The sequence below is a fragment of the Pocillopora verrucosa genome, chromosome 5 (genome assembly GCF_036669915.1).
Source record: "Pocillopora verrucosa isolate sample1 chromosome 5, ASM3666991v2, whole genome shotgun sequence".
Taxonomy (NCBI): domain Eukaryota; kingdom Metazoa; phylum Cnidaria; class Anthozoa; order Scleractinia; family Pocilloporidae; genus Pocillopora; species Pocillopora verrucosa.
Window position 1 is genome coordinate 15658979 of NC_089316.1, and position 24829 is coordinate 15683807.

The 24829-nt window shown below is 36.5% G+C and overlaps 2 protein-coding genes and 1 long non-coding RNA gene across 3 annotated transcripts; all 3 read right to left on the reverse strand.

Annotated features, from left to right (window-relative positions):
- Positions 1 to 3671: 3671 nt before the first annotated feature.
- Positions 3672 to 4515, reverse strand: LOC136280742 (nuclear apoptosis-inducing factor 1-like). Its single transcript, XM_066166421.1, has 2 exons — positions 4131 to 4515; positions 3672 to 3817 (listed from the first exon to the last, which is right to left on the reverse strand). The coding sequence occupies exons 1-2, from the start codon at positions 4513 to 4515 to the stop codon at positions 3672 to 3674; spliced, it is 531 nt and encodes a 176-aa protein (XP_066022518.1).
- A 29-nt stretch (positions 4516 to 4544) lies between these two features.
- LOC136280890 (uncharacterized) lies at positions 4545 to 7968 on the reverse strand. Its single transcript, XR_010717459.1, has 3 exons — positions 7925 to 7968; positions 6375 to 6540; positions 4545 to 4885 (listed from the first exon to the last, which is right to left on the reverse strand). It is a non-coding gene; the product is annotated as an uncharacterized lncRNA (long non-coding RNA).
- A 5441-nt stretch (positions 7969 to 13409) lies between these two features.
- Positions 13410 to 24495, reverse strand: LOC136280743 (fibrillin-2-like). Its single transcript, XM_066166422.1, has 10 exons — positions 24133 to 24495; positions 22590 to 22712; positions 22326 to 22448; positions 22052 to 22174; positions 20590 to 20712; positions 20328 to 20450; positions 20055 to 20177; positions 18242 to 18361; positions 17664 to 17786; positions 13410 to 13792 (listed from the first exon to the last, which is right to left on the reverse strand). The coding sequence occupies exons 1-10, from the start codon at positions 24374 to 24376 to the stop codon at positions 13410 to 13412; spliced, it is 1608 nt and encodes a 535-aa protein (XP_066022519.1). The 5' UTR covers positions 24377 to 24495.
- Between the last annotated feature and the right edge of the window lie 334 nt (positions 24496 to 24829).

The window sequence follows — 24829 nt, forward strand, 5'->3', positions numbered from 1 at the left end:
TGTACTTTGTCTGTTTTTGGATTTGAAAAGACGAAAGTGATGTTATTTTCATCAAACCTTGATGAAAATCGTTTGAAGGAGTTGTTAATTAACTTAAATTAGAAAGCTCTCTAGCAGCCGAAAATCTCCAGCCAATAAGTGTCCTTAGACTGATGAAAAATCTTTTTATTCCTTGGGAACTGATAGCCGTCTTTTGCACGATGAGTCAATAACAGACGCATCCTCTATCGGTGTAAATATATTTAAGAAAGCCATTCTCCTTTACTTTTATCGTCCTTCCTTAGAAAAAAAAAAGACTTCATCGAGGATCTTCTCATTTGCAGTTTAATATAATGTTTCAAAACATTTAAAATGCCTTACCGATCGTCGACTTAAAGGAAAAAGAAAGTACCAGTGTACTTTATTCCCCGAAGACTCGACGACGTAACCGAAAGGTACATGAATTAGGAAATCAGGAAATCTGGTCTTGTTTCCTTACTCAGAGCGCGTGGCAAAGGAACATAACACTAACATCTGTTGGGGCTGAGTAAATTTTTACGGGCAAGGAAAACTGCCTTTTTTTTTCCTTTTTGCTTTAAGAAATGTTGCACTTGTTTGTGGTTTTGAAAGTGAGTTTTCTAACTTAAAAAGGACTTTCATCAACCTGTCACGTAATTTTTAGTTTGAAAACTTGCTCTAGCCTCGAGGAAGTCTTCGAGCAAATACTGACGATTCGTGTTGGAATTTACTATGAATATTTATACAGCTCCATCTTGCGCGAAAGCCACGATGACCATACTTCACGGACGTCAAGAAAACGCAATACAAACGATCTACTAAAACCTCAAGGGCTTCAGAGCTACAATACAAATTTAAGTTGACAATGAGGACAAACAGATTAAACAAAATGCGATATAAATTTACGCTGATATGCCAAATACTTTTAACATGACAGTTTTTAATGAGTCGTCGACATTGTAGTTCAAATAAATTTATGGAGCTGCAAATATGACTATTTTTTTTCGTCATACACACTGTCTTGAAACTTGCTCAAGTCCTTTTCATATTAATCATAGTTTATTGAATTGTCGTCTGTCTTGTCTCCAGCGACGTTAAATCAACACGCAATAATGTGTTTCATTGGCGCCTTGAAACGAAGTTAGTACATGAATATGTAGAATATGGAATTAACAATCAAGGAAGTGCAGATGCTGGAAATACAGAATATTGAGGTGAAGCTTGCAAGATTTACTTTGCGAAGCATCGTGTGTGTTATAGTCTTCATCCTGAACTTTGCATCTTACATTTAACGAAGGGTAAATTTATGATTTGCCTGGTTTTTACTTAAGCATTCATGAAACAATCAGTTCGGGAAGTTAAACGCTGACTACCATAGCAATACTGCTTCCGTTGAAGGAAAACAACTCAAGGCCACTCAGAAACTGGCATTACATCGTCGTTTTATAATCGATAACAGAATCCTTGGAACCTTTTAGCCATCACGGAAACATTACAGCATTAGGTTTTTAAAATCATGTAGGAACATTAAGAAGCAGGCTCGTAGTACATCAAGGTGGTAAGACATCTAATAAATTTCATTCGTACCCTGAATTATGCATTGCCTCTATTTCATTTTCTACGGTCTTCTTAAGGACAGGAGTCTATAAGGAAACGGTTATCAAATCCTTTTTTCCTTATAACTCTACTTTTGGTGTACTGTCTTGTAACAAAATAAGAAAAAAAAAGGGAAATTATAGGTTCTGCGTAACTTAACCAGCCCGCCGATGAGAATACGGGAAAATGGAGAAAATTTAATACTGCCTTCATTTGCGGATTTTTGCCTATTTGAGAACATAGGAATTTAGGATAGTTTTCTATGTCTCAATTCCGCGCTCAGAGATTTCCTCATGATTTCAGCTGAGATAAAGGAGGTTAACACATAAAGTGCTTGGGACAAGACAAGTTTGAGTAAAGTTTTTAATTGTTTTTGTTGATGTCGCTTACCGCTGTTATATTTTAAATTCCTAACTTTTTGTACAATAGGGTCCTAGATAAATAGCTCTAGCCGTCTCCCTCCCAAAAACGGTAAAAAAAAGTGAAACAAGAACAAAAATTGGCAGCATCGAGCATCACTTGTCTTTTGTGAAGACACAAGGTTTTTAGAGAAAAAGCCAGTAATTAAACCTATCCGCAAATTTTTCTCAAGTTCGATTTCTATTTCATGATCGATATGTCTTGAAAAAAATTCATTTTTCTTCATAAACCTTTTTTCTCTTTCTTCATTATACAGGTCCTTGTCAGATTTTTCTTGCTTGAGTTTTACACGATTGCTTCTGGTTATTTAGACCATCATAGAAAGAGGAAATTTATGCTAATTTCCATTGAGACAAGACATCGTTGTCTTGCATCACGCAGCAGATTCATACATGGGTTCAAGATGTTTCTATCAATAAATTCAGCATACATTGGAATATTCGACTTTTTCCAGGAAATAGTAAACTTAGATTAAAAATGTCCAACACTATATTTCCCAAACCAAAAATATCGAAATAATCGGCAATTTAACGGTCGACAGATGCCACCTGTTTTTGAGGTGAGTAACTCTAAGCTAATCATTGAACATGTCTGTGCTAATAACTTTCTCTTAAACTTGCACAATGCGCAATTTTAACTTTTGATAGATAAGCTATGTTTATGGACGAATATACAATAAAAAAATGTAACTATTTTTTACCATATGTTAGCACTGTTCTTCTGATATGATTGAGAGCGGTTAAAATGTGCTTCCGTACGGTGCAGAAAGATCAAATTCCCGCCTAATGACACACGGGGAAAATTGAACATAACATAGTGTCATGCTTAAATGTTATTGAGAGAGGAGAGATGGGAATGTAACTATTTTAAATGAAGTAATTCGTATTTGCCGAAGTTTTTAGTCGTTTTGCATCTAATATCAAATTTTCTGAATAAGAAACGCTAAAAAACTTTCGTTAAATTTCCTTTAATTTTTTTCAAAAATGAGTTCCAATCATGGGTAGATGTTGAATGTCGGATTTTGACTTATTCTTTGCTAGTTCTTGTAACTTTAACTCATTTTGTATCAGTAAAAGAGAATAGGAGAGATATATTAATGACGTTGTACTCATAAGTGAATCGAAGGATAAAAAAAGAGTCTCCCTCCGCGACTCACCTTTTCCAAAAGTGAAGTTAGTCAATATTGCAGTCCAGGGCCCGGTTGTTCAAAACTGCGATTAGCGCTAATCCACGATTAAATAGGCTAATCGTCGATTAAATTTAAGTCGCCGATTAGTTTCTGTTGTTCAAAGCCCGATTATTCCTAACCTTCGATCAAACCAAGGGTTAAATCTAACCCTGCTCGCTAGGTGGATTAAATCCTTAATCGGCAGATTAAAAAATAAAAATCACAACATGGCTGACTTGTTGTATGGTTGTGTTGGTGTTGATGGGCGAAGAAAAAGGAAGCAAAGAGAGTTTAGGAGCATCGGTTTCACGATAGATGGATATACAGACGAAGAATTATTAAGCTTCAAATTACTCTGCTTTAATAGTAAAGCCTTGTACTGCTCTTCCAGCACCATGTCGTGGGTTATTTTCCTCTTTGGGGGCTTTTCGCTTACCTCCTTGATAGTTTTTTTACAGGAAGCGGTGTCTTCGACAACTTTGGTCACGGCTTAGTGTTTGCTTATTAACTCGTCGGGCTTCTCAGCAACAGAATTAGGGGTCTCATCGGCAAAGGCCTCGCTCGACACCACCTCGAGGATGAGAGTTTCTGGACCTACGGACCAGCCAGTCTTATTAGATAAAGAAGCACCGCAATCTGTTGAAATGCAGTGTTTTGAACTGCACTTGACTGCCTTTCTAAAAGGCAGCCATATTTAATTGATTAGAGTTGGCCGCTGGCCGAAGATTTTATTTGAAGCCGAGAAGAGAAGAGTGGGCCGAGGCAGACTTTTCGGCGCCATTTGTTTTTTTGTTTACATGAGAGTACATGTAAAAGAAAATAAGAAAGAAACAAAAGTCTAAAGTCCGTTAATTTTCACTTTGCTTTGTGTTTGTTAGCGAAGTATACATTTTATGCAAGGTATGGACATTGAGAGGTATTACAATAATGTTTCCATTTATAAACTTACCTGTTTCAAACCCCTGTAACCCAGTAAATGACGGTGTGTCACTGAACATGTTTATTATTTTTAAACTGGCTTCTGATGGGTTCGGGGGAGCAGGGCCACCACCTGTCTTCTTCTGTTCACTTTTAAAGGAACTGAATTCTCTTTTTGCGTGACTCTGGAGGTTTTTCCACTTGTCTCGTACTTCTTGCGTTGATCTTGCTGTCACACCTACGGCGTTTACCGCCTCCGAGATTTCTTCCCAAATCTTGTTTTTTTTTGCATTTGTTATACTGTTGGTAAATTTACTTTGAAGAATGTCCATATTTTCTTTAAATATTTCCGTTAAAACGGAAATTTCAGCGGGTGAAAAGTTTGCTTTCCGCACTTTCTTCGCTGGAGAAGCCATATTGACAAAAATAAAATTCCGGCAATTTTATGACGTAAACTGGCACAAAATAAATTATAATTAATTAATATAATTCATTTTATGCTTAATCGCGGATTAGTAAATCGACCGAGTAATCTCCCTTTGAACAACCGTTTTTTAACCAACGATTAACTAACCCACGATTAAGAAATTTAATCGCCGATTAGGCCTAATCGGTGATTAGTTTAATCGCGGTTTTGAACAACCGGGCCCAGGTTAAGAACACGAAAAATGAACAAATTCCATGCCCTCTTCAAGGTAACGGTTTTCTGTTTCTACCACGCGCGTATGGCACAAGTTTTAAGTTGATCGCCAGCTCCCAGAAGTGGATTAAGCTTCCCAAATCGACCTGTCGTTATGAACGAAACCTTATTATGAAAATAAATTTTAAAAAAATGCTTGCAGCTGTCAGTTCCATGTGGAAATTAATGCAAATGGCGCAAGTGGATGTTATCCGCTTCGCCCTCGATGGAGAGAATTTGGTCTCTTAGGAATATCTTCACATGTTAACATACGTATTAGACACCTAGATTAGTCCTTAGACCAACATTGTAAAAATTTCGATTAATTTTTTAAGAAGGTCTGATTGACGGCGAAAAATCCTAGGAAAAGCAGATACCTAGATGTTTAGTTGTACGTTAGACTTTTCAATCCGAAAACTCTCAAAATTTTAAAGATCAAGCATATTTTTAGCCTATTTATTCAGCCTAATTTTCGTTCATTCCTACAAAAAGACAAACAGCTTGCAAAATTTATCTTGCTTTTAATATTTTACGTTTAGTAACTTTGGTAATAATAAAAATTTTATTCAACAGAAAAGTCATGTTCCCGTTTTAAGTTCGCTTTAATTTGTCAGTTTTTGGAGTTAATTACGCCGACGTTTTATTCTTATCAAACTTCGCTCCCAAAATCGTCTGAAAATGTTGATAATCAATCCTATTATATTGTTAGGTGCTATTTAACTGCATATCGAAAAACGAATGTACCAGCATTAAAAATCTCTATTCAGAAATTTTGGTTCAAAATGTGAAGTGACAACGACTCGACCTCGACAAAAACTGCAAAAGAAATTATATATTCTTATTGAGCGAGAAAAAATAAAATCTTAAACAAGTTGGCTAATTAACATTTACAAGCTGCTGATTATCATCTTTTTTATGCAATAGAAATCCCGATGATTGTTTAAACCCTTTATTTATCAATAAAGTTCAGTAACCAAAAGGGCAAGGAAGACTCAAACATCAAGCTTCCAAAGGAGGAAAAAAAAGGAGAAAATGTCTTTGACAAGGAAATATTGCTAGCCTTAAGCGTCGAGCCTTCCATTGCATAAGCTACACAAAAAGCTCTAAACATAAAATAACACTCTTATTTTTGTATCAATCAAAAGGGTTAAACTTAAGACGTATGTAACTTCGTGAAGCTAAGTAGTGGCTGAGTAAAATTTTTACGGGCAGGGAAAACTGCATTTTTTTTTTCTTTTTGCCTTAAGAAATGTTGCACTTGTTTGTAGTTTTTAAAGTTAGTTCTCTAATAAAGAAAGGACTTTCATCAACCTGTCGCGTAATTTTTAAACTATTGTTGAACGAGGAAAAAACTGAGTTTTTTTTAACTGGCACGAAGCAGCAGCTCGCCAAAGTTGATATTGGACACATTAAAGTTGGCAAAGTAAATATAGCTCCGCACTCTCCTGTTAAAAACCTTGGAGTCTGGTTTGACTCAAACCTATCTATGGTTGATCATATCGCCGAGACTTATTCTGCAGCATTTTACTATCTTTATAACATTAGAAGAATTAGAAAATATTTAACAAAAGAATGCACAGAGACACTTATTCATGCCTTTAAATTTAGCCGCTTGGACTATTGTAACAGCCTCCTATTTGGAGTTCCTGAGTGCCATCTTCACAAATTACAGAGAGTCCAGAATGTAGCTGCTCGCCTCATATTTCAGGAGAGCAGATTTTGTCATATCACATCTCTGCTCCACGGTCACCACACTGGCTGCCTGTAAAATATCGCATAGTTTTTTAAATTATCTTAACTACTTTTAAAGCAATACATGGTCTTGCCCTGGCCTACATAAGTGAGCTGATTTCTGTTAGAGACACCGGAAGATATGATTTCCGTTCCAATGACGGCTTACTCCTTGCTCCTTGCAGGGGTAAAACACTTACCACGCTCGGCGATCGATCTTTCAATGCGGCCGCCACTAAATTGTGGAAAGATCTTCCGGGCTCTATCAGAAACTCCCAATCTTTAAACAAGTTTAAGAAAGGCATTAAGCCTTTTTTTATTTGCAAAAGCTTTTTAATTCTTTGTATCTAATTTTATATTTTTACATCTCCTTCGTGAACATTTATATTTATTATTACCTTTATTTTATTATTATTATTATTATTTTTTTTTTATTCTTTTAGTTTTTAGTATCTATGTAAGGTTCAATTTTTAACATTTAACTGTAATGTGCAATTGAAAATTCTTATATTGATAATTGCGCTATATAAGTCTATAAATTATTATAATTATTAATTTTAGTTTGAAAACTTGCTACAGCCATGAGGAAGTCTTCGTGCAAATACTGACGATTCGTGTTGAAATTTATCTATTAAAGTTTATGCGACGTCAAGCACACGCAATACGAGCGGTTTGCTCGAACCTCAAGGGCGTCAGAGCTACAATACAAATTCAAGTTGACAATGAGGACAAACAGATTAAACAAACTGCGATATGGCAAATCCTTAAGTCTTTTGCTAAATATTTTTTAGCTTGACAGTTTTTAATGAGTAGTCGACATTGTAGTTCAAATAAATTAATGACGCTGCAGATATGACCATTTTTTTCGTCATACACAGTTTCTTGAAACTTATTACTCATAGTTAATTGAATTGTTTACTGACTTGTCCCAAGCAATGTTAAATAAACAAGTAACAATGGCGCGAAATTATTTCAAAAGTTCCTATTCTTGTAAAATCGTTCGTTCCTCTTCCGACGGCTTCGTCATCAGAAGTTAGACAAACAGCACACTTTTACCGTCCGTGTGATAAAATCATATCAACAATTTGTGCACGATGAAACATTTAGCGGGCTTCACGCACTCTGTAGGAGTTTTAAAACGTAGTTTAGGCGCATTTTTCCAGAATAAACAATGCATTTCCTCCTATTATTTAACACAGTAAATGTTTTATTCAAGAAAATAAAATTTAAGGATAATGATCTTGTTTCTTTCAAGTAGCTGACGTTGTTTTCTCGCCAAGTGTTTGTGATCTACATTTGGAAACTCGGTAAATTTCATTTTCGTTTAAATAGGAGTTAAGGCTGGATATCAAATCTTATCATGGGGTGAAAGTCAAACTCAAGTTTTTCAAGCAATAAGTACAGTCATCTCTTACCTTCCAAGATCCAACGTTCTTTGGTGGCAAACCCTAGAACTGTTCAGCCAAACGTGTTTTCTTTTATTACCGTCTGGTAGCTATGGTTACGATAGAAACTGTTGGTTTCAATACATGATGATCATTAATATTAAAATAAACTTCCCTCTTCCTGTTTGGGCTCTTTGCCCAAAAAGCTAAATTGATAAAACGATACGCAGCGTGAATTTGAGAGAACAAAAGAGAGACTTAAATAAGCATTCAAGGCAAGTCCAGTGAAATTGGTTGGGGACACACAAAAAGAGGAAAAATTAGCACTTCGTACTCCTTAGCTTGATGAATTTTATTAAATCGATTACAGTGTGTATATAGTTAATCTATGTTAAAGAGACTGGAAAGCCAGACGTTTTCTTTCTACCATCCATAATTTTCTAAAACGTGTTTAGTTTCCTTGTATGATTCTTTATCTTATTTTCTACCATCAGTTTATGAAATAATACAAGTTGAAAGATTTGAGCGGCTACCCATGCATTAGACGTGTTTATAAACATTATTTGCGTGCGTACAGCGTTTAAAGTCTAGTCAAACAGGTGTTCTTAGACAATATTTCGTGATACGTTATAGTTAAAAAAGCCCACTAAAGACTAGGGCTGCACACTGTGGTAGACCAAGTATACACCAGGGTAGGTGAGAATATAGAAACATCTTTCCTTAGTGTAGAGCCAGTAGAATCATTGTGTTTTCCCTAAAAATTTCGGTTGAAATTGCCGTGACCAAAAGATGCACCTGCAAGGCTTGAAATTTTGAGGACTTTGTTACTCCGACCAATCTATTAATAACGTTTTCATTGTGAGACATACACCCTGGGGTTGTTTACTGCGACTGTAAAGGAACTGTTTGCGGCTCTGTGGTGATTTGCAACTCCTGCAGTCTTGACCACTCAACATAGGAAGTATATTCGATCGAGAGTTAATAACTTTATTTCCCCGTAATTTACTCTCCAAAAATACATTTTGAGTTTCTTTAATTATCTAATAAAATATCAAAAATGTAAGGCAGTGTGCTAATTAAACTTTCCTCGATTGACCGACCGGAAACTTTAAAGAAGTTGACAAAATAATGAATAATTTCTCTCTTGAGAAATATAATAAATTTAGAAAAAAAGTTTCAGACTTTGCCATTGGCATGTTTTGCAATAATATCAGAGTATGTTTGCTCTATTTTTCATTTCATCAAAATGCTCCATTCAAAGCTCCTTTCTTCTTTTCTGAAAAATTTTAATATATGTAGTTTTCGTTGTGGCAAACAATAGCGCCGTATCAATTCGGCTGTCGATTGCAACTAATCAAAATGAATTTTTTTCTTGGTATCATGTCCGGTTCTGACAAACTGCTAGTTTCCAGATTTATTTTCCCGTTATCTATGAGGTAATATACTATTTTGCATCAACTATAAATTCTGGGAAAAATGTAGTAATACAGATCTTATAGGGCTAGTGCCAAACTGTACTCCCCGAACCTAACCGCCGTGGACTATAGCCTTCTCTGAGATAGCGAGATCTAGAGAACGTACCCATATTTGCGCATTTACCGAAGCGCATTCTGCGACCCTGGGCTCATATCAAACTTTGCCTATTGTTATGGTTTAAATTTTTTAAGACAATGATCCTTTTGTTGTCTCGCCTTAGGGATTTTTCCGTTCAGTTTCGCGAAATTATACTCGAGTCAAATCGGATTCAGCCGGCAAATTGTCACTGATGACATTTTTTCCCAACGGTAGCCTACTTTGGAAATCAAAGACAAACCAACAGGGGCTGGGTCAGTAAATTTCAAGAGTACGCCAACTGCTTTGACTAAACTTTTTTCATACCGTGCGCGCGTGTTTCGGCCTTACTCAGCCTCACTGTACTTTACTCTTATTTTAGTCGTCAAGTAAAATAATTAATACTTAGAATACAGCTTGTTGTATTATATCCGTGTAAGTTTATGTTTTAGCTCATGCTTTAGGAAGCAAGCGGCGGTGAGTAGCTGGAAGCGATGAGAACGGGCGGCTGCTATGCATTATCTCAGTTTAATATGCCTTATGTGTTATGCTTCTTTGAAAATGACTTATGTATAAATTTACTTCGTGCATGGTTCGTGTAAAAATAATGCATATTATTGACTAAGAGCTGTACAATTTTCGTCAAGCTAGTTTGAATTCGCCAAGCACCTTTACAAAATCAACCTCTATCAGTTTTCTTTGATTAGCCCACCTATGATTTAATCATATTCTGATAGATTTCTTAGGTTTATAAAGATGTTCTGTGTCAGTAGCTTGATCTGTTTTCAACTTTCTTCTTGGACATGGGAAGAAAAAATGTGAAGAAGGGAATCGTGAATAACATTTCCCCATTCAACTCAGAGTGACATTTGAAGATTTCTTTTTCACGCCGTAATCGTCTTTTTTATTATTCGAACGAGGGCAGTTTTTTTCGTAATAACAGCTCTCATATTGAGCTCATATAGAAATTATTCTACTAGAAAAAAGGCCAAACAAACAAACATTGAATCTTTCTTTGCGAGAAACTGCAATAAACACAGTTTACCTTTGATGCTAAATCTAGCATTACAACAAAATCCACTGATAAGTTTCTCGACCATTTAAAAGTGTTATTTACAACTTGCACTAACTCGCATCAGCTTGAAGTACTCGTCTATCTATGTTTTCTTGAGTTTAAAAATAAAATATCAAGTTGAAAATATGATTAGATAGTTAACCAAATTGACGTCTAATTTTAGAATGATCAAACCTCAGTGAATATTGAAGCAATGCGAAATTGACGTGTCCAATTGCTGAGATGAGCTCTATCGTGACACTTCGTGACTGCCATGTTCAAAGTGTTTGCCACTACATCAAATTCTGAATCAAACTAACGTTTGAGCGATCCATTTTGATAAATCCTGTTGGTTTGTGGAAAATTGGGAATCGGTGTGAACCTGTTTAAACTATTTATTTTCTTACTCCGCCTCTGGAAACTGGTTTGAAACTTTGTAGTTTTGAAACGGGAATAAAACATCAAACTTTTTAATCTTCTTTATTGAGGTTCTCAAATTTTACGGCAGTGTGACCCAGTGGCCAGGGCGCGCTAGAATTATAATCTTTTGGTCCCGGGTTCAAACCCTACCATGTTACCCTCTGGATTTTCGTTTGCTCAGTGTTCAACTGCGTGACTGTTCACAGTCAACCTCAGTTATTTTTCCATCTCTTACAAAGTATTACCCTTGTCAGACACTTTGATTGTTGACTGATGTGGAGAACTACCTGAATATGGTCCATAATTATTCCGTAAAAACGGAAAACACGAAATAAATAACTTGCTTCTTGTATTGCAGTTATCCAATTGATAATAGATGAAGTGCAGCAAAGACATGCAAACCTTTCATTACAGAGAGGTGCTATTTCTGTCAGGCTCAGTTGTTTCGTTGATTGATATTTAATCCGTTTATTGACATTTGATTGTTTGATTAGCCGCGTGATTAACAGTCGATGACGTAATAGCTAAGTAACTTGATCATTCAGTTAGGACACGTTTTAAGTAACGCGAAATTAGAGACAAAGGTCATAAGCGTTTTGTACCTTACGGACTTTACGTTGAACGTCGCTAACCTGTTGTGTATTACTGTTCGATCTGCTGACCCGTTTTGCTGACCTGTTATTGAAATAAGTTTGATTGGATATCGCCACAGAAGTAAGTAATTTGTTTTGTAACCGATTGAATTGAGAATTGTTAGTTCCCGTGCAATTTCATGAACCGCTCGCATTAGATAAGGTTTCTCAACAATTTTTTATCTTTCTTATAGACCGAATAAAACAATATAAAGATTATACGATTCCGTATCCAATCATTCGTCCGAGAACCATTTTCCCTTGGAACATCAGTGACAGTTATAACTATGGTTACTACAACTACTTTACTACTAAACAACGTGTAATAATTCTTTCTCAGAAGCCGCTCCTTTAGGCAGTACGATAATTCATATAGTGCAGTAAAGACATGCAAACCTCCGATTACTTACAAGTGCTATTTGTCTCAGGCTCAGTGACTGTTATAACTATGACCAGTAGAGTAACAGCTCATACTTTCTCTGTTACAGGTCAAATACACTCAAATAAGCCTGAAAATATTATTTAATTAGGTTTTAACTGGTCGTCATTTCGGACCTCTTTCTGGTGTTGTTTTGTTTTTTGTGGGAATGGCTTGTATAAGAGCTACTAGCGTAGGCATCATTGAAATTTTACCCATTTCACTCAACACGTTCTCCTACAAGATTCACCTGTTAAGGTATGATTTAATCGAAATAAGGAACACTATACTCCCGCAACTACTTTACGAAACAACGTGTAATAATTCTTTTTCAGGAGCTACTCATATAGGCAATACAAAATTGTCATTTATAAACTTACTTAAGCCCACTACAGACTATAACTTAGCTCTCTACGGAAACCAAAGACTCACCTTTGCCTCCAAATCTGCACAAAATACACAATTTTTGAAGGACATCACAGTACTGAGCTATCTTTCTGTAGAGCTTCCTTGATAGTCAGTCTTTTCCGAAAAACTAAATTACCACTCCTAGCTGACTGAGTCCTTATATACATTCACGATGTATTTTAAAACATTCCGGAATTCGAAGCTTACAACACAACTGTTGTGGCAGAAATGCATTATAATTACATACCTAATAGAATGTTCTAGTTTTCCATGCTATGTCATCAGAAAGTTTGAGTATGAATGTCATAGTGACTAATAATTCTTGAAATTATTTACAGTCTCTATCCACAACACACTTAATACGATTTAAAAATCCTTGTAAATAATGATGCCAATGAAAGCATGACCGAATATAATAAACAACTGGCTCATAATCACGGACTGCCGTGATTCATAGTGGAAGGCTTTTAAACAGAATAACAATTACATTCCCACAATGGGTGGGTATTAAAAGCTGCTTTAGTTTCCGCTAACGACCTGAGTAAACATCAAGAGTCCAAAGCGTTTTGTAATAAGCAAAATACAATGCTCAAAGTTGTGCTTAAAACTTACTTAGTGAAGCTCTTCGATTGGAATAGATATAGGTGATACTAAGATTATTGGAAAGCTCACTAATGCCCATAGTTGTTTAAATTTGCCACGGGGGGGGGGGGGGGGAGGGAGTCTGTTCTAACACTCGGATAAACAACAATTGTTGAATCGACTCTGATTATGATTTCCGCTGAGGTTATAGAAACGTTAGTCACTATTACTGACAACCTTCTGTCACAACTTCTCAGGAGTACTCCTACTTGGAAGATCAAACTGCACCGTCGAAAGGTAATCTTCTGTTCCAACTATTCACTATTTAACACTAATCATAAAAAGTGGATCATGTGAAATTCTGAAAGTCCCTGTTATACAATAATATACATGTGCCAATAAATCGATTTGTGAATCATTTCGCTGTGCAGAATAACTTGCTTATAGCATTTAGTCTGTGCTACAGTAACGCAGATCACAAGCAGGTACCTTTTGTAGTTCGTAAATAAAGTAGGATCCGCAGTCTTTCACTTTAATATTAATTGATTTCCTGCAACAATTTGCACCTCTGGTAAAGCAGACCCTTGAAGAAACCTCACCATCTGCCAGTGTGGGGTGACCACCTTTTAGCCAGCCTGAGTAGACCGCACCACATCTATTATCCGGTACGTACTGGGTTGGCATTTTTGTTCCTGCATCTCCCACGAAACGATACCATTCCCCGAATATTAAGGATGAGGATTCGTCGTCACATTTATCTCGGCCAATGGGTGTGTTGTAAGTGCTCTTTCTGTCAGCATCGCTCAGGTTTCTGTAATTATAGCACGGATCGGCTAAAAAGTTGAATTTCGGTTAATGCGATGTTTTATATAAATTTGTTTTAAAAGAAAGCTTAAGTAGAAAACGCTATTATATAAACTGCGGTGGTTCAAAACGATTTCCGCCCTGAGAGGAGCCGCGAAATTCTTGTTAAACACGCGTATAGTTTTAGGGTTATGTGTTTAATATCACAATCATCCGTGTCAGGTCAATCCAGGGTCGCATGTCGAGATTTTCTCGAATTATGGCTGTCAAAAAAAGGAGAAAAATTCGTATTTCTAACAGACAATGTCACTCAAAATTTCCTAGAAGGGGAAGTAAAACAAAATACGAAAAGAAAAACTTAAAGTCTGGTCCTTGACCTGGGTAATGGTATTATTCGTGGCTGAGAACGAAAATCGACGACTGGAAGATTTGCCACAGGCCGATTTCGGCCGTGAACGTGAAAATATTTCTTTAGTTGGTAAGGAAAAAGTCACTAACTGAGAATTTTGTGAAAAGAAAGCTACGCCCATTGTCTGTTTCTGTTATAGTTCAACGCTTTTTTTCATCTTGAGCTTTATCGCCGACGCGCTTTACGACTTTTTTTTGCGGATTGTGAAACCTATAATTTCATTTTTTAAAAAGTCGACTTTTCTTCCCAGTAAAGGCCTATTGCATTTACATGATAAACAAAATAATAGATGGTCGCTTGCAGATATGGAACTTCTCTTCTCGTGTTTATCTCGATACCAAGAGATTATAACAGTTTATATTCTCTTGCTCGATACCTTACTCGTTCGCTGCTCTCGCTCACGAGATAATAAGTTGAATATTCAAAGAGAAATTCCATATCAAAGCGCACACAAGTATTATTGTCTATTTATTGAATGAGTACAAAATAGCCGAGTTTGTCATACAGCCTCAATACAGAATCCCTTAAAAGTTACCATATTCAACGAATTTCAATGCGTGACTGTGGCGCGATCGCTCAGTGATCGCTTTTCATACAGCCCTACAATCATCGACTGCTGACCACAAAAAAGGTTGTTGATGAATGTGAAACCATCAAACTTGTTGATAAGCACTCCCGTAAATTGCATATCTGAGCAGATATGCACGGACAACTTCGTTGAGAGCCGATTACTGCTGAAGCAATAAAGAACCTTTTTTCCGTGTTTATCTACTCTCACCTAAACACGAGATGAGGTTGGGAGAATTTGAGAAAGTTACGCGAACTCGTTACGCAGTCAAGGGTTTGCATAACTTTAAAGAAATTTCCTAGCCTCGCATATTTACTGAGAAAACATAAACACGGGAAAAAGTGCCCTATATTTTTTATAAACAAAACTCTCCAATAACGTTACGGAAGAACGTAAATGTCGTTTGTTTATAATATGACTGATATATATTTTCTCAACATATGCTCTGGACGATAGTGTTTCCAAATAGCCAATCAAATCGTGCATCTGACCAAAATTCGCGTTGCAAAAAGTGAAGTTGAAATACGTAGCAAGTGGCAGCACCCTGTAAATGGAACTATTCAGCTTTGAATTCTCGTAAATTTGACAGAAAATACCGAAAGTGTTTGAATTATACGACTCCTTAAGGAAAGAACTTCAAGGGGAGGAGTTTGATTCAATTGAAAATGAGCGTTATCAAAATTTATCGTTTCTTTAAATTGACGAAACCTTGCCCGATATAACAGCCCAAATCGCTCATCGCGCCTTGTAAAGTTTTTTGGTTAGTGCAGTTTTTCTCGAGCCATTTCCAGTGATTGACAAAATATTCTTCCTTCGGTTTAAGCCACTCTTAGTATTGCATTAAGTGTTGTTGGACTTCTGTCTGCAAAAGTCTTCAATTTCGACTTCATACTATGCTCGTAGCTTCGTCGGCTACACTCAAATTTGTCTACGTTTTCCTTATTTGGACAAATATTCTTCCATTAATTACTATTTAAATAAACAAAACAAACTGAATCTTGCTATCAGTCTAAAGGTGATTCCTCAGTATTGCACTGGGCATCCTGTACTGCGCATAAAAATCACTTCAGGCAAGTAAGCGCACGCATTCCGAGAACATGGTATTGCTTTTCAATACATGGACCATGCAAACAGGTACAATGCTCTTTAGCTCTTGAACGAGCGCGATGACCTCTATTTTTCATTGCATAATTTTTGTATACAAATTTTCCCCTTTAACTTGGAGAAATTAAAAAAAAATTATCGAAGGTAAAAAAAAAAGACATAGCTAAAAGCGTGCACAAAGCCCGTTACTTGATGATGAAAATTATGACCTTAAAAACAACGACGTGAGGAACGTTTTGAGTAATAATAATTTGTAATACATATAAATAAATTCCACAAATTACACATCAAATTTTCCCCACGCTCGAGACTTTGTACCTTTTAAGTTTTTTCTTTTAATTTTACTTCGAAAATCCTTGCTTCCAGCTACCGAAAAATGTACCTTGAAATGACGCGCGGGAAAAATTGCTAGTAGAGGCATAAATGAGGTAAGTGTTGCCCGTCATTTCTCTCAAACAAGCAAGGTGACCTGCCTTTCTTATTGCATTTTTCGAAACAGCCATTGGTAGGAAACATTGAAAGGCAGACTAAAAAAGTTGTTAGATGTCTTTTTTTTTGCTGAGTAATTACCTTATCAGGTCAGAGTGAGAAAATCGTCACTACGGTCAACATCGATTTTAACCAATCAGACTATTCTGTTTAATTGAGACATCATCAATATCATTACATTTGCAGAACAGCTATGCATCATCAAGAAAAAATTATTTTCTCTCCTGGTGGACAACAACAATGCACATCAAGTCCAAAAATATGATGTAAAAAATCAAATCTATCTTTCTTTATCCCCAATGTTTTGTCGAAGGACGTTTCCAAGCAAACTAAAGGTACTAAAAACTAACGTGATTTGTTACATGGCTAAACAAGAATAGCCATTCACTCAACATTATTTGCAGCGAGTTCAGCCAGTACCATCTCGAAAAAATATAGGCATGGATTAAAAGAGACTAATCTTTACAATTTAGACCATCCCCAATGTATTTAGGGTTACAGGCGCAACTGTAGGAGCCCTGGGTATTACTGCAAGAGGCGTTCTTATCGCACATGTTCATCTGTGAGCACTCGTCAATGTCTGATTGGGATCAAGTGCACCACGTCACAACCCAGAGTTAGATGTTATGATGAAAAATGTTTTGGCGAATCAAGATATAATGAATACCTTTCCAAAATACTGCAAATCTAGTCTCAAAGGATGTGGGACAAAACAAAACAAAACAATCCACAATTTTTAATAAGGGATGAATTTTAGGATAAATGTTTGATTACTTCCAGCCTTATAATTTAAGCTAAAAAGACGTTTCAGATTACCTCCCACTTTGAGTAGCTGGGATTGTACGTATAGAAAGAGCAGCAATGGAGGTTGCCTCTCTTCCGTCATAAAGGGCTTTTCTGGACATTGAAGGGAAGTTATCAAAATCACTTGAGCAAGTTTGTCCATCTCCAGTGTATCCAGTGTGGCATGTACATACATGTGATCCAATTGTGTTGGTACAGTTAGCATTCACATGACAAGAAAGATTTCTTGCACATTCGTCAATATCTGAGAAATCACAGGCTTTCAATCACGATTCTTGGAGCATGATACATGTATAAACCTCCTTATTTTGAACATTGAGAGCATTTCATCCTCTTGCTTTCAATTGGGATTAAAGATTTTCATTTTCTACCATTGGTCAAAAATATTAAGGCAAGGGTAACTACTTTATCAAAATAAACCAAAAAAACAAAGAAGGAACGTACAAATTAAACAAACAATTAAAAATACAAACACAAACAAACAAGTAAGGTCATAACGAGGCAATTACAATCTAAAGGCCTTTACCTGTGCAGTTCCGTCCATCTCCGTTAAATCCAAATAAACAGGTGCACACAAAGGATCCATTTGTGTTTTGACAAGTAGCGTTTAGGTGACAATCGTGAGTGTTTTTTTGGCATTCATCAATATCTAAAAAAATGGGGAAGAAAAGAAAAATTAAACAACGTTAGTGGTTACACGAGTGAGATATACGACTACGACTTTTTTTTCGCGGATTGTGAAAACTATTATATCATTCTTTTCAAAAAGTCGCCTTATATTCTCAGTAAAGGCCTATTGTGTTCGTATAGCTAATCACATCACCGCTTTTAGGCTTGGCTAAATCTATATATTATTCTCTTACTCGATACCTCACTAGTTTGCTGCTCTCACTCATGAGGTATCCAGTTGAACACTCGAAGAGAAATTTCAAGTCAGCGGGAACCCGGGTATTATTCACTATATATTAAATGAGGACAAAATGACCGAATTTCTTAGTAATAAATTGTCTAATTATCTTGCAACGCGGCTGAATGGTGCAGCACTGTAGTCGAACGTGTCATGCAGGACTGTTCTACATATTGTAGCGAAGAGATTAAATTCACCTGTGCAGTTTTGTCCATTTCCAGTATATCCAGCGTGACATTGACATACATGTGATCCAAGGGTGTTCGTGCATGTAGCATTCACGTGACAAGAGTGACTTCCTTTACACTCGTCAATATCTGTAAAATCATAAGCATTAAAAAAATTAATTGAGAAAAATTTGCCGCGCATAAGCTTGGGAACCTTAGTCTTTCTGTCTTGTGGTTCTAGAGAGAAGCCCTTCATGTTACCACTCACCAGACTTTTTCTCGGTTCCCCCAATTTCAACTACGTTGTTCTGTCCTGTAAGCCCTTCCATCAAGTCTCCCTTTGCCAGTTGAGATTTTTGAATGTTTATTGAATACAAATGTGTCATTATCACCATTTTCTTTAGGCCTACATTCATCTCTTTTTTATACAAGGATTGATTGTGATTGTGTTGGTAAAATATGTACCTGTATGTAAATATGTATCAAGTACCTGTGCAGTCCCGTCCAAATTATTCCATTTCTGAAGTTTAAGGCTGCGTTTCTCAAAATGCGGCATTTTTGCCTTTGAGAAGAGATAACTCAAGAGGGATTTGAGCTATTGACCTGAAATTTTCAGGTTAGCTGGGTCTCACTGAGTTAGTTGTGATGAATGAAGGAATTTGTCATAAGTGTTTAGAAAAAAGGTTATTTTAAGAAATGCTTCCTAATTGTGATTGTGCAACTTTAGATGGGTGTTGAGGCTTCACATTTTGAAATTTTGCAAAGTCCTTCATTCATCCCAGTAAGCAATCTGTTTACTTGAGAAAAATAGTAAAAATACATGTTTCATGTGAAACTATATGTTAAAATCCTTTCTCAAGTAGGTCCAGGTCAGCCACAGCATGTGCTATTTAAGGGGCTTGGTATCAGGTTACAAAAAAAAACCGCATTCAAATACACATTTTCATAATCTTCAGGCCGATAGCTTTCTAATGATGTATAGTGTGCTATGATTTTGATGAAAACCATAGCTGTTACAAGTGATGCAAAAATGTCACTTTTTCAGGTGGAACCCCGCCTTAAGTTATCTCAGCAATAGGACATCAAAATCAAAATAAAAGATAATACGTAGAGGAACTCTGAAAGCACATGAAGATTTAAAAAAATCTGAAATTGAAAGTAAAATTATTCTGCTGTACTGATTGCGCTGTTGTTGAAGGTTGAAAAGTTATAAAAAAAGTGTGGCTGTACAAAGAGATTTTTCCTTCTATCTATACTATTTAAAAAAGTGAGGAACTAATAATAAATCACATATTCGATGGTTTATCATATAATACGAGAGGAAATTTTTCTCATTGCTCTTAATTGTCCTTGTTCCTTTCGCGCTCGGAAAAATACCAGGCAACTCGTAAAATATCTGCGCGTATTATATTTTAAATCTTGGTAAAATGTGAATGCATGCATATAATGAAACCCGTAACTTAATAGAAATACAAGGTCGGGGCGTGAAAATCATTAAGTTGCTTCTTGATCATAACCTCAGTTACGAAGACAATACTTATTATGAAAAGCTACTTTGCTCGACATGAAGTATCGCTTTTCTAATCCACGTTGGCAAGACTGTCCATTTATAATGTATCCTTTCTTACAGATGCAATTATATGAACCATTTGTGTTGGTACAGTTAACATTAGCATCACAAACATGACTATTATCGTTGCATTCATCAATATCTGTGAACATAACAGATTTGCAAAGGGTAACTGAATGGAGAAAAAAAACCTTAGCCAGTTTGTCGGATAACAAGGCAATTATTTCTGATGAAAGGTTATTCTACTTTTTTCTAAGTCTAATTTAATTTTACCTTGGCATGACTCTCCTTTTCCAGTGTATCCTTCCTTACAGGTGCAGCTATGGGAGCCATTAGTGTTGGTACAATTCGTATTCACGTCACAATTATGGCTTCCATTGCTGCATTCATCTATATCTAGAAGCATAAGTGATGTATAAGAGGTAACGCAATAACAATATAACAGTGGTGCGTGAAAACAGGCCTCTAAAATGTGGCTAATTTCCATGGGCGACAGTTTATGTGCAAAGCTGCTTGTTTTAATTAGTGTAGGCAACTCTTATTCACCTTGACATGACTGTCCGTCTCCAGTGTATCCTTCCTTGCAAGTACAAATGTGAGAACCATCTGTGTTGTTACAATTCGAATTGACATGGCAAACATGGTTGCCATCGCTACACTCATTGACATCTGAGAACAAAAAGGAATTGCCGAAACATTACTTGACAGAGACAAACATCAAATTTCTGAGTTTTCAAAGAAAGAGTTTTTTTTTTATTTGTGGGAAACTTCATTTTGCTATTTGCAAAGTCTTATGTAATGATTATACCTTGGCATGACTGTCCGTCCCCAGTGTATCCTTCCTTACAGGTGCAGATGTGGGAGCCGTCAGTGTTGGTACAATTCGCAGTCACGTCACAAGCATGGCTTCTATTGAGGCACTCATCGATATCTGGTAGTACATATGATATAGATAGAATAATTCGTGCAAAGTCTGTCTTTATGGTATTTACGTACGAGATTGTAGTATCGAAAGTCGAGGGAGTGAACGCAGCAAACGAGTGAGATTTTTGATATAAAGCAACGATTGTTTATATACCGTACGGACTGACTATATGTGATGTATTAGGTTTATTATATAGTATACATTACATAAGGAGAGTAAATTCGTCCTTTATAGCATTTAATTGTCAAACAGACAATGGTTAATAAATCGATCATGAAAGATAATAGCCACATAAATTTCCCTTCTCGATAGAAATAATGCAACATCCTGAAAGCAAGCAAAAAATATCAAAATACCTCTCAGAACTTGAAACAAGGCATATTAAGCCTGAAGGTTCATAATCTTCTCTGTCTCTAAGTCGAAAAGAGCGAATAGACTCCGGAAGATACATGTCTAGTTCCTCAAGCGATATTGTGTATACTTTAATAATTGAAATATTAGACATTTTCAATGGGCGCTTAGGCGCTTACTGAAAATTTCGGCTAAAACTGAGGGGGGGGGAGAGGAGAGGGGGGGCACTAATTTGTAGGGGGGTGCGTCATCGATTAGTCGAGAGGGGCGCTTCTTAAATTACCTTAGGAGTAGGACTTAAAATCAAAATAATAGATAATACATAAAGGAACTCTGCAAACTCATGAACATAGAAAAATTTCGTATGGAAAAAAAAGAGCGCTGCACCGGTATCGCAGAGGTCCGAATGGGTTCGGGTTCAAATCCCGTACAGGCCTGAATTTTTTTCAGGCCTTATTTCCACTACTGCCTAAGTAGTGCACATTACTGCGAGGATCACTTTCATCCACGTCTTTATCCACAGTTTAAATATATATGACTTTCATATATTCTTAACCGTTTATTCATCACTTCACGGGTTTATTTAGAACCAACATCATGACAGGCTCCCAATTGGCATGATAGCTCAGTTGGTAGAGCGCTGCACCGGTATCGCGGAGGTCATGTGTTCAAATCCCGTACAGGCCTGCTTTTTTTTTTCAGGCCTTATTTCCACTACTGCCTAAGTAGTGCACATTACTGCGAGGATCACTTTCATTTACGTCTTTATCTGCAGTTCAAATATATGACTTTCATATATTCTTAACAGTGTTGGTACAGTTAGTATTAGCATCACAAACACCATCGTTGCATTCCTTAACATCTCTGAACACAAAAGATTTTCAATGGGTAATTGAATAGAGAAAAAATCTTCAGCCAGTTTGTTTGGATAACAAGGCAATTATTTGTGATGAACAGTTATTCTGCTTTTTTTCAAAGTCTAATCTAATTTTACCTCGGCATGATTCTCCTTTTCCAGTGTATCCTTCCTTACAGGTGCAGCTATGGGAGCCATTAGTGTTGGTGCAGTACGCATTTATGTCACAATCATGGCTTCCTTTGCTGCATTCGTCGATATCTAGCAACGTCAGTGATGTATAAAAGGTAATTTAATAGAAATACGATAGTGGTGCGTCAAAACAGGCCTCTAAAATGTGGGCTAATTTTCATGGGCAATAGCTTAGGAGCAAAGCTGTTTGTTTTTAGCAGTGTGGACTACTCGTATTCACCTTGACATGACTGTCCATCTCCAGCGTATCCTTCTTTGCAGGTACAAATATGAGAACCATTTGTGTTGTTACAATTCGAATTAACATCGCAAACATGGTTGCCATCGCTACACTCATTGACATCTGTGAACAAAAACGAATTGCCAAAACGTTACTAGACAGGGAGAAAAACATCAGATTTCTAAGTTTTAATGGAAAGAGTTTTTTTTTAATTTATGGGAAACTTTATTCCGCTATTTGTTAGGTCAAATGCAATGATTATACCTTGGCATGAATGCCCGTCTCCGGTGTATCCTTCCTTGCAGGCGCAGATATAAGAGTCGTCAGTGTTAGTACAGTTTGCATTTATGTCACACACATAGATTCCAGTGCTGCACTCGTCGATGCCTGAGGACACAAGTAAATGTAGAAAAAGGTAGCTTAATGGAGGAACAAAACAAGAGATGAATTTTTTTATGAAAGCATTCATTTTAACTTTAACCCAGGGAGGAAATATGACATCGTTTTGGCCTGATTGTTGTCCGAAGAATTTATAATTCAGTGCAATCTAGAGTTAAAGAAAACAAAGTATCAGAAAAGTAAATTAATCGACTTAACTTGCCATTTGTCATCGTGACACCTTACGCCATTAAAGTGAAATTAGAGCTGCTATTTCTGCCTTCTACATCAAAATAGCATGGATTCAAGAACCGAAATACGTGTGCAAAACTTACAAGAACTCAGCTCGTAGAATTAGTTCTTAATCTTTGACCACCATACGCAACGCGTACTCTTATATGTACCGTCTTCAAAATGTCACGCACGTAGAACACTTTTGTCATACTTTTGCTTCATTTCACTTCACTGAGCAAACTTATTTGCCTATTTGTATAAACTCCTGCTGTTGTCAAATAGGACGCGTAGGAGAATGAGGCAAGTTTTAAGCATCTCATTTCATGCAGTGCTGTTTATTATTTAAGAAACAGTTTTAAAAAAGTTTTTGTAAAAAGTTAATCCGGATCGCAAATGATCCCAAAATTGAACTGTACATGACTTCTTTAAAAATGGCTGGAATGACGTAGATTTTTTTCCCAGCCTCCATAAAAGGACTAATTTATTACTAATCTAAAGCTAACTGATGAAACTAGGTATTAAGAAAACAACTGGAACAATGGTTATCTGCTACTTATTGGCCATTTTGTAACTTTTGGTTGTATTCGGGAGCCTACTTCACTTTTGTAGGAACGCACGCTTGGGTAACCACTGGGTAATTCAAACAGGCAGATAACACTGTAAAACTGAAATTTTACCGCTGGAATGCTCTTAAGTAGCCTCGCGGCTACTTATGTGCTCGTGCATGTTCTGTCAACGGATCGCTTGCCTCTTTGATTTCCAAAGCACATTTAAAACTTATCGCTCTTACCCTAACATTGATGAGAGGACAAAAACGCCAGCTTTATGACTTTTTTGTAGAATTGGTATTTTTAAATTTACGAAGCTTTTGATATCGAATTTGAAAAATAAATCTGGCGGGGTTTGGACAACGCGAACGAAAGTGCTCCTACATGTTTCCTTCTTTAATGCTTACCATTTACATGATCAAACTGAATACTTTATCGTCTTGTCCATATATCGATTGATTAATTTTGTCCGCTAGCTTTTAGCTTTATGTGAAAATAAGATGATTACTTTCTATTACTGAGGACATCGACAATGACACATGGATGTGCTGAAATTTCGACCAACTTCTCTCTTTTGTTCAAATATGTTGTTTTTTACTGTTGACTTCTGAATAAATAGCAAAACTTGAGTGACATCTGATACTTACTTTTCATATTATCATCACTAAGGTATTCTGAAACGTATTTTCCAATGAACACTGCCGCGATGATTGCAGAAATTGCCACTGCAGTAGCAACAAGAATGACCATAATGCTTCGGCGGGATCTAGAAGAACGATTGGCAGCTGTCAGAAGATCTCTGCTTCCCGTAATGGAGAGTTGTTCTCCAAGATTTGCAGGTTTTGGATGGATATGATTCAAAGAGATAGTCTCATTTTCTGACGACGCCATCTCAGATGAGATCTCTAGGCGTGAATGCAGGATTTACTTCACTCTCAAGCAGATGATTCCCTTCACTCGAAGTTTTAGCTTATAATCATGAAAGGTTAACACAGCATCTTTCTTAACTGTAAAAGTCTGTTCGTCGGCGTGGCTTTCAGTTTCAAGTTTCAGTTACGTAATTGTTAATGATGCAGTCATGCGTGATATTTTATGCATAAACGTGACCTTGAGTCGTGATTGTTTGAGCCACATGTCAGGCACTTTCCAGTACGTTAGGAACTCGGTTTCTTTTCCTTGAACAAAGAAAATAACTGATGAGCAGGTTTTCTTGCCTTTACCTTTTTTTCTCGCTTTCTTTCATTTTCGTCTACCCTCTTTTTTTCTTCCTTTTTTTCCTTTTTTCCCTTTCTTTCTTTTAGTACCCACTTCTCAAATCTTCAAAACCTCGAAACGTTGACAGAA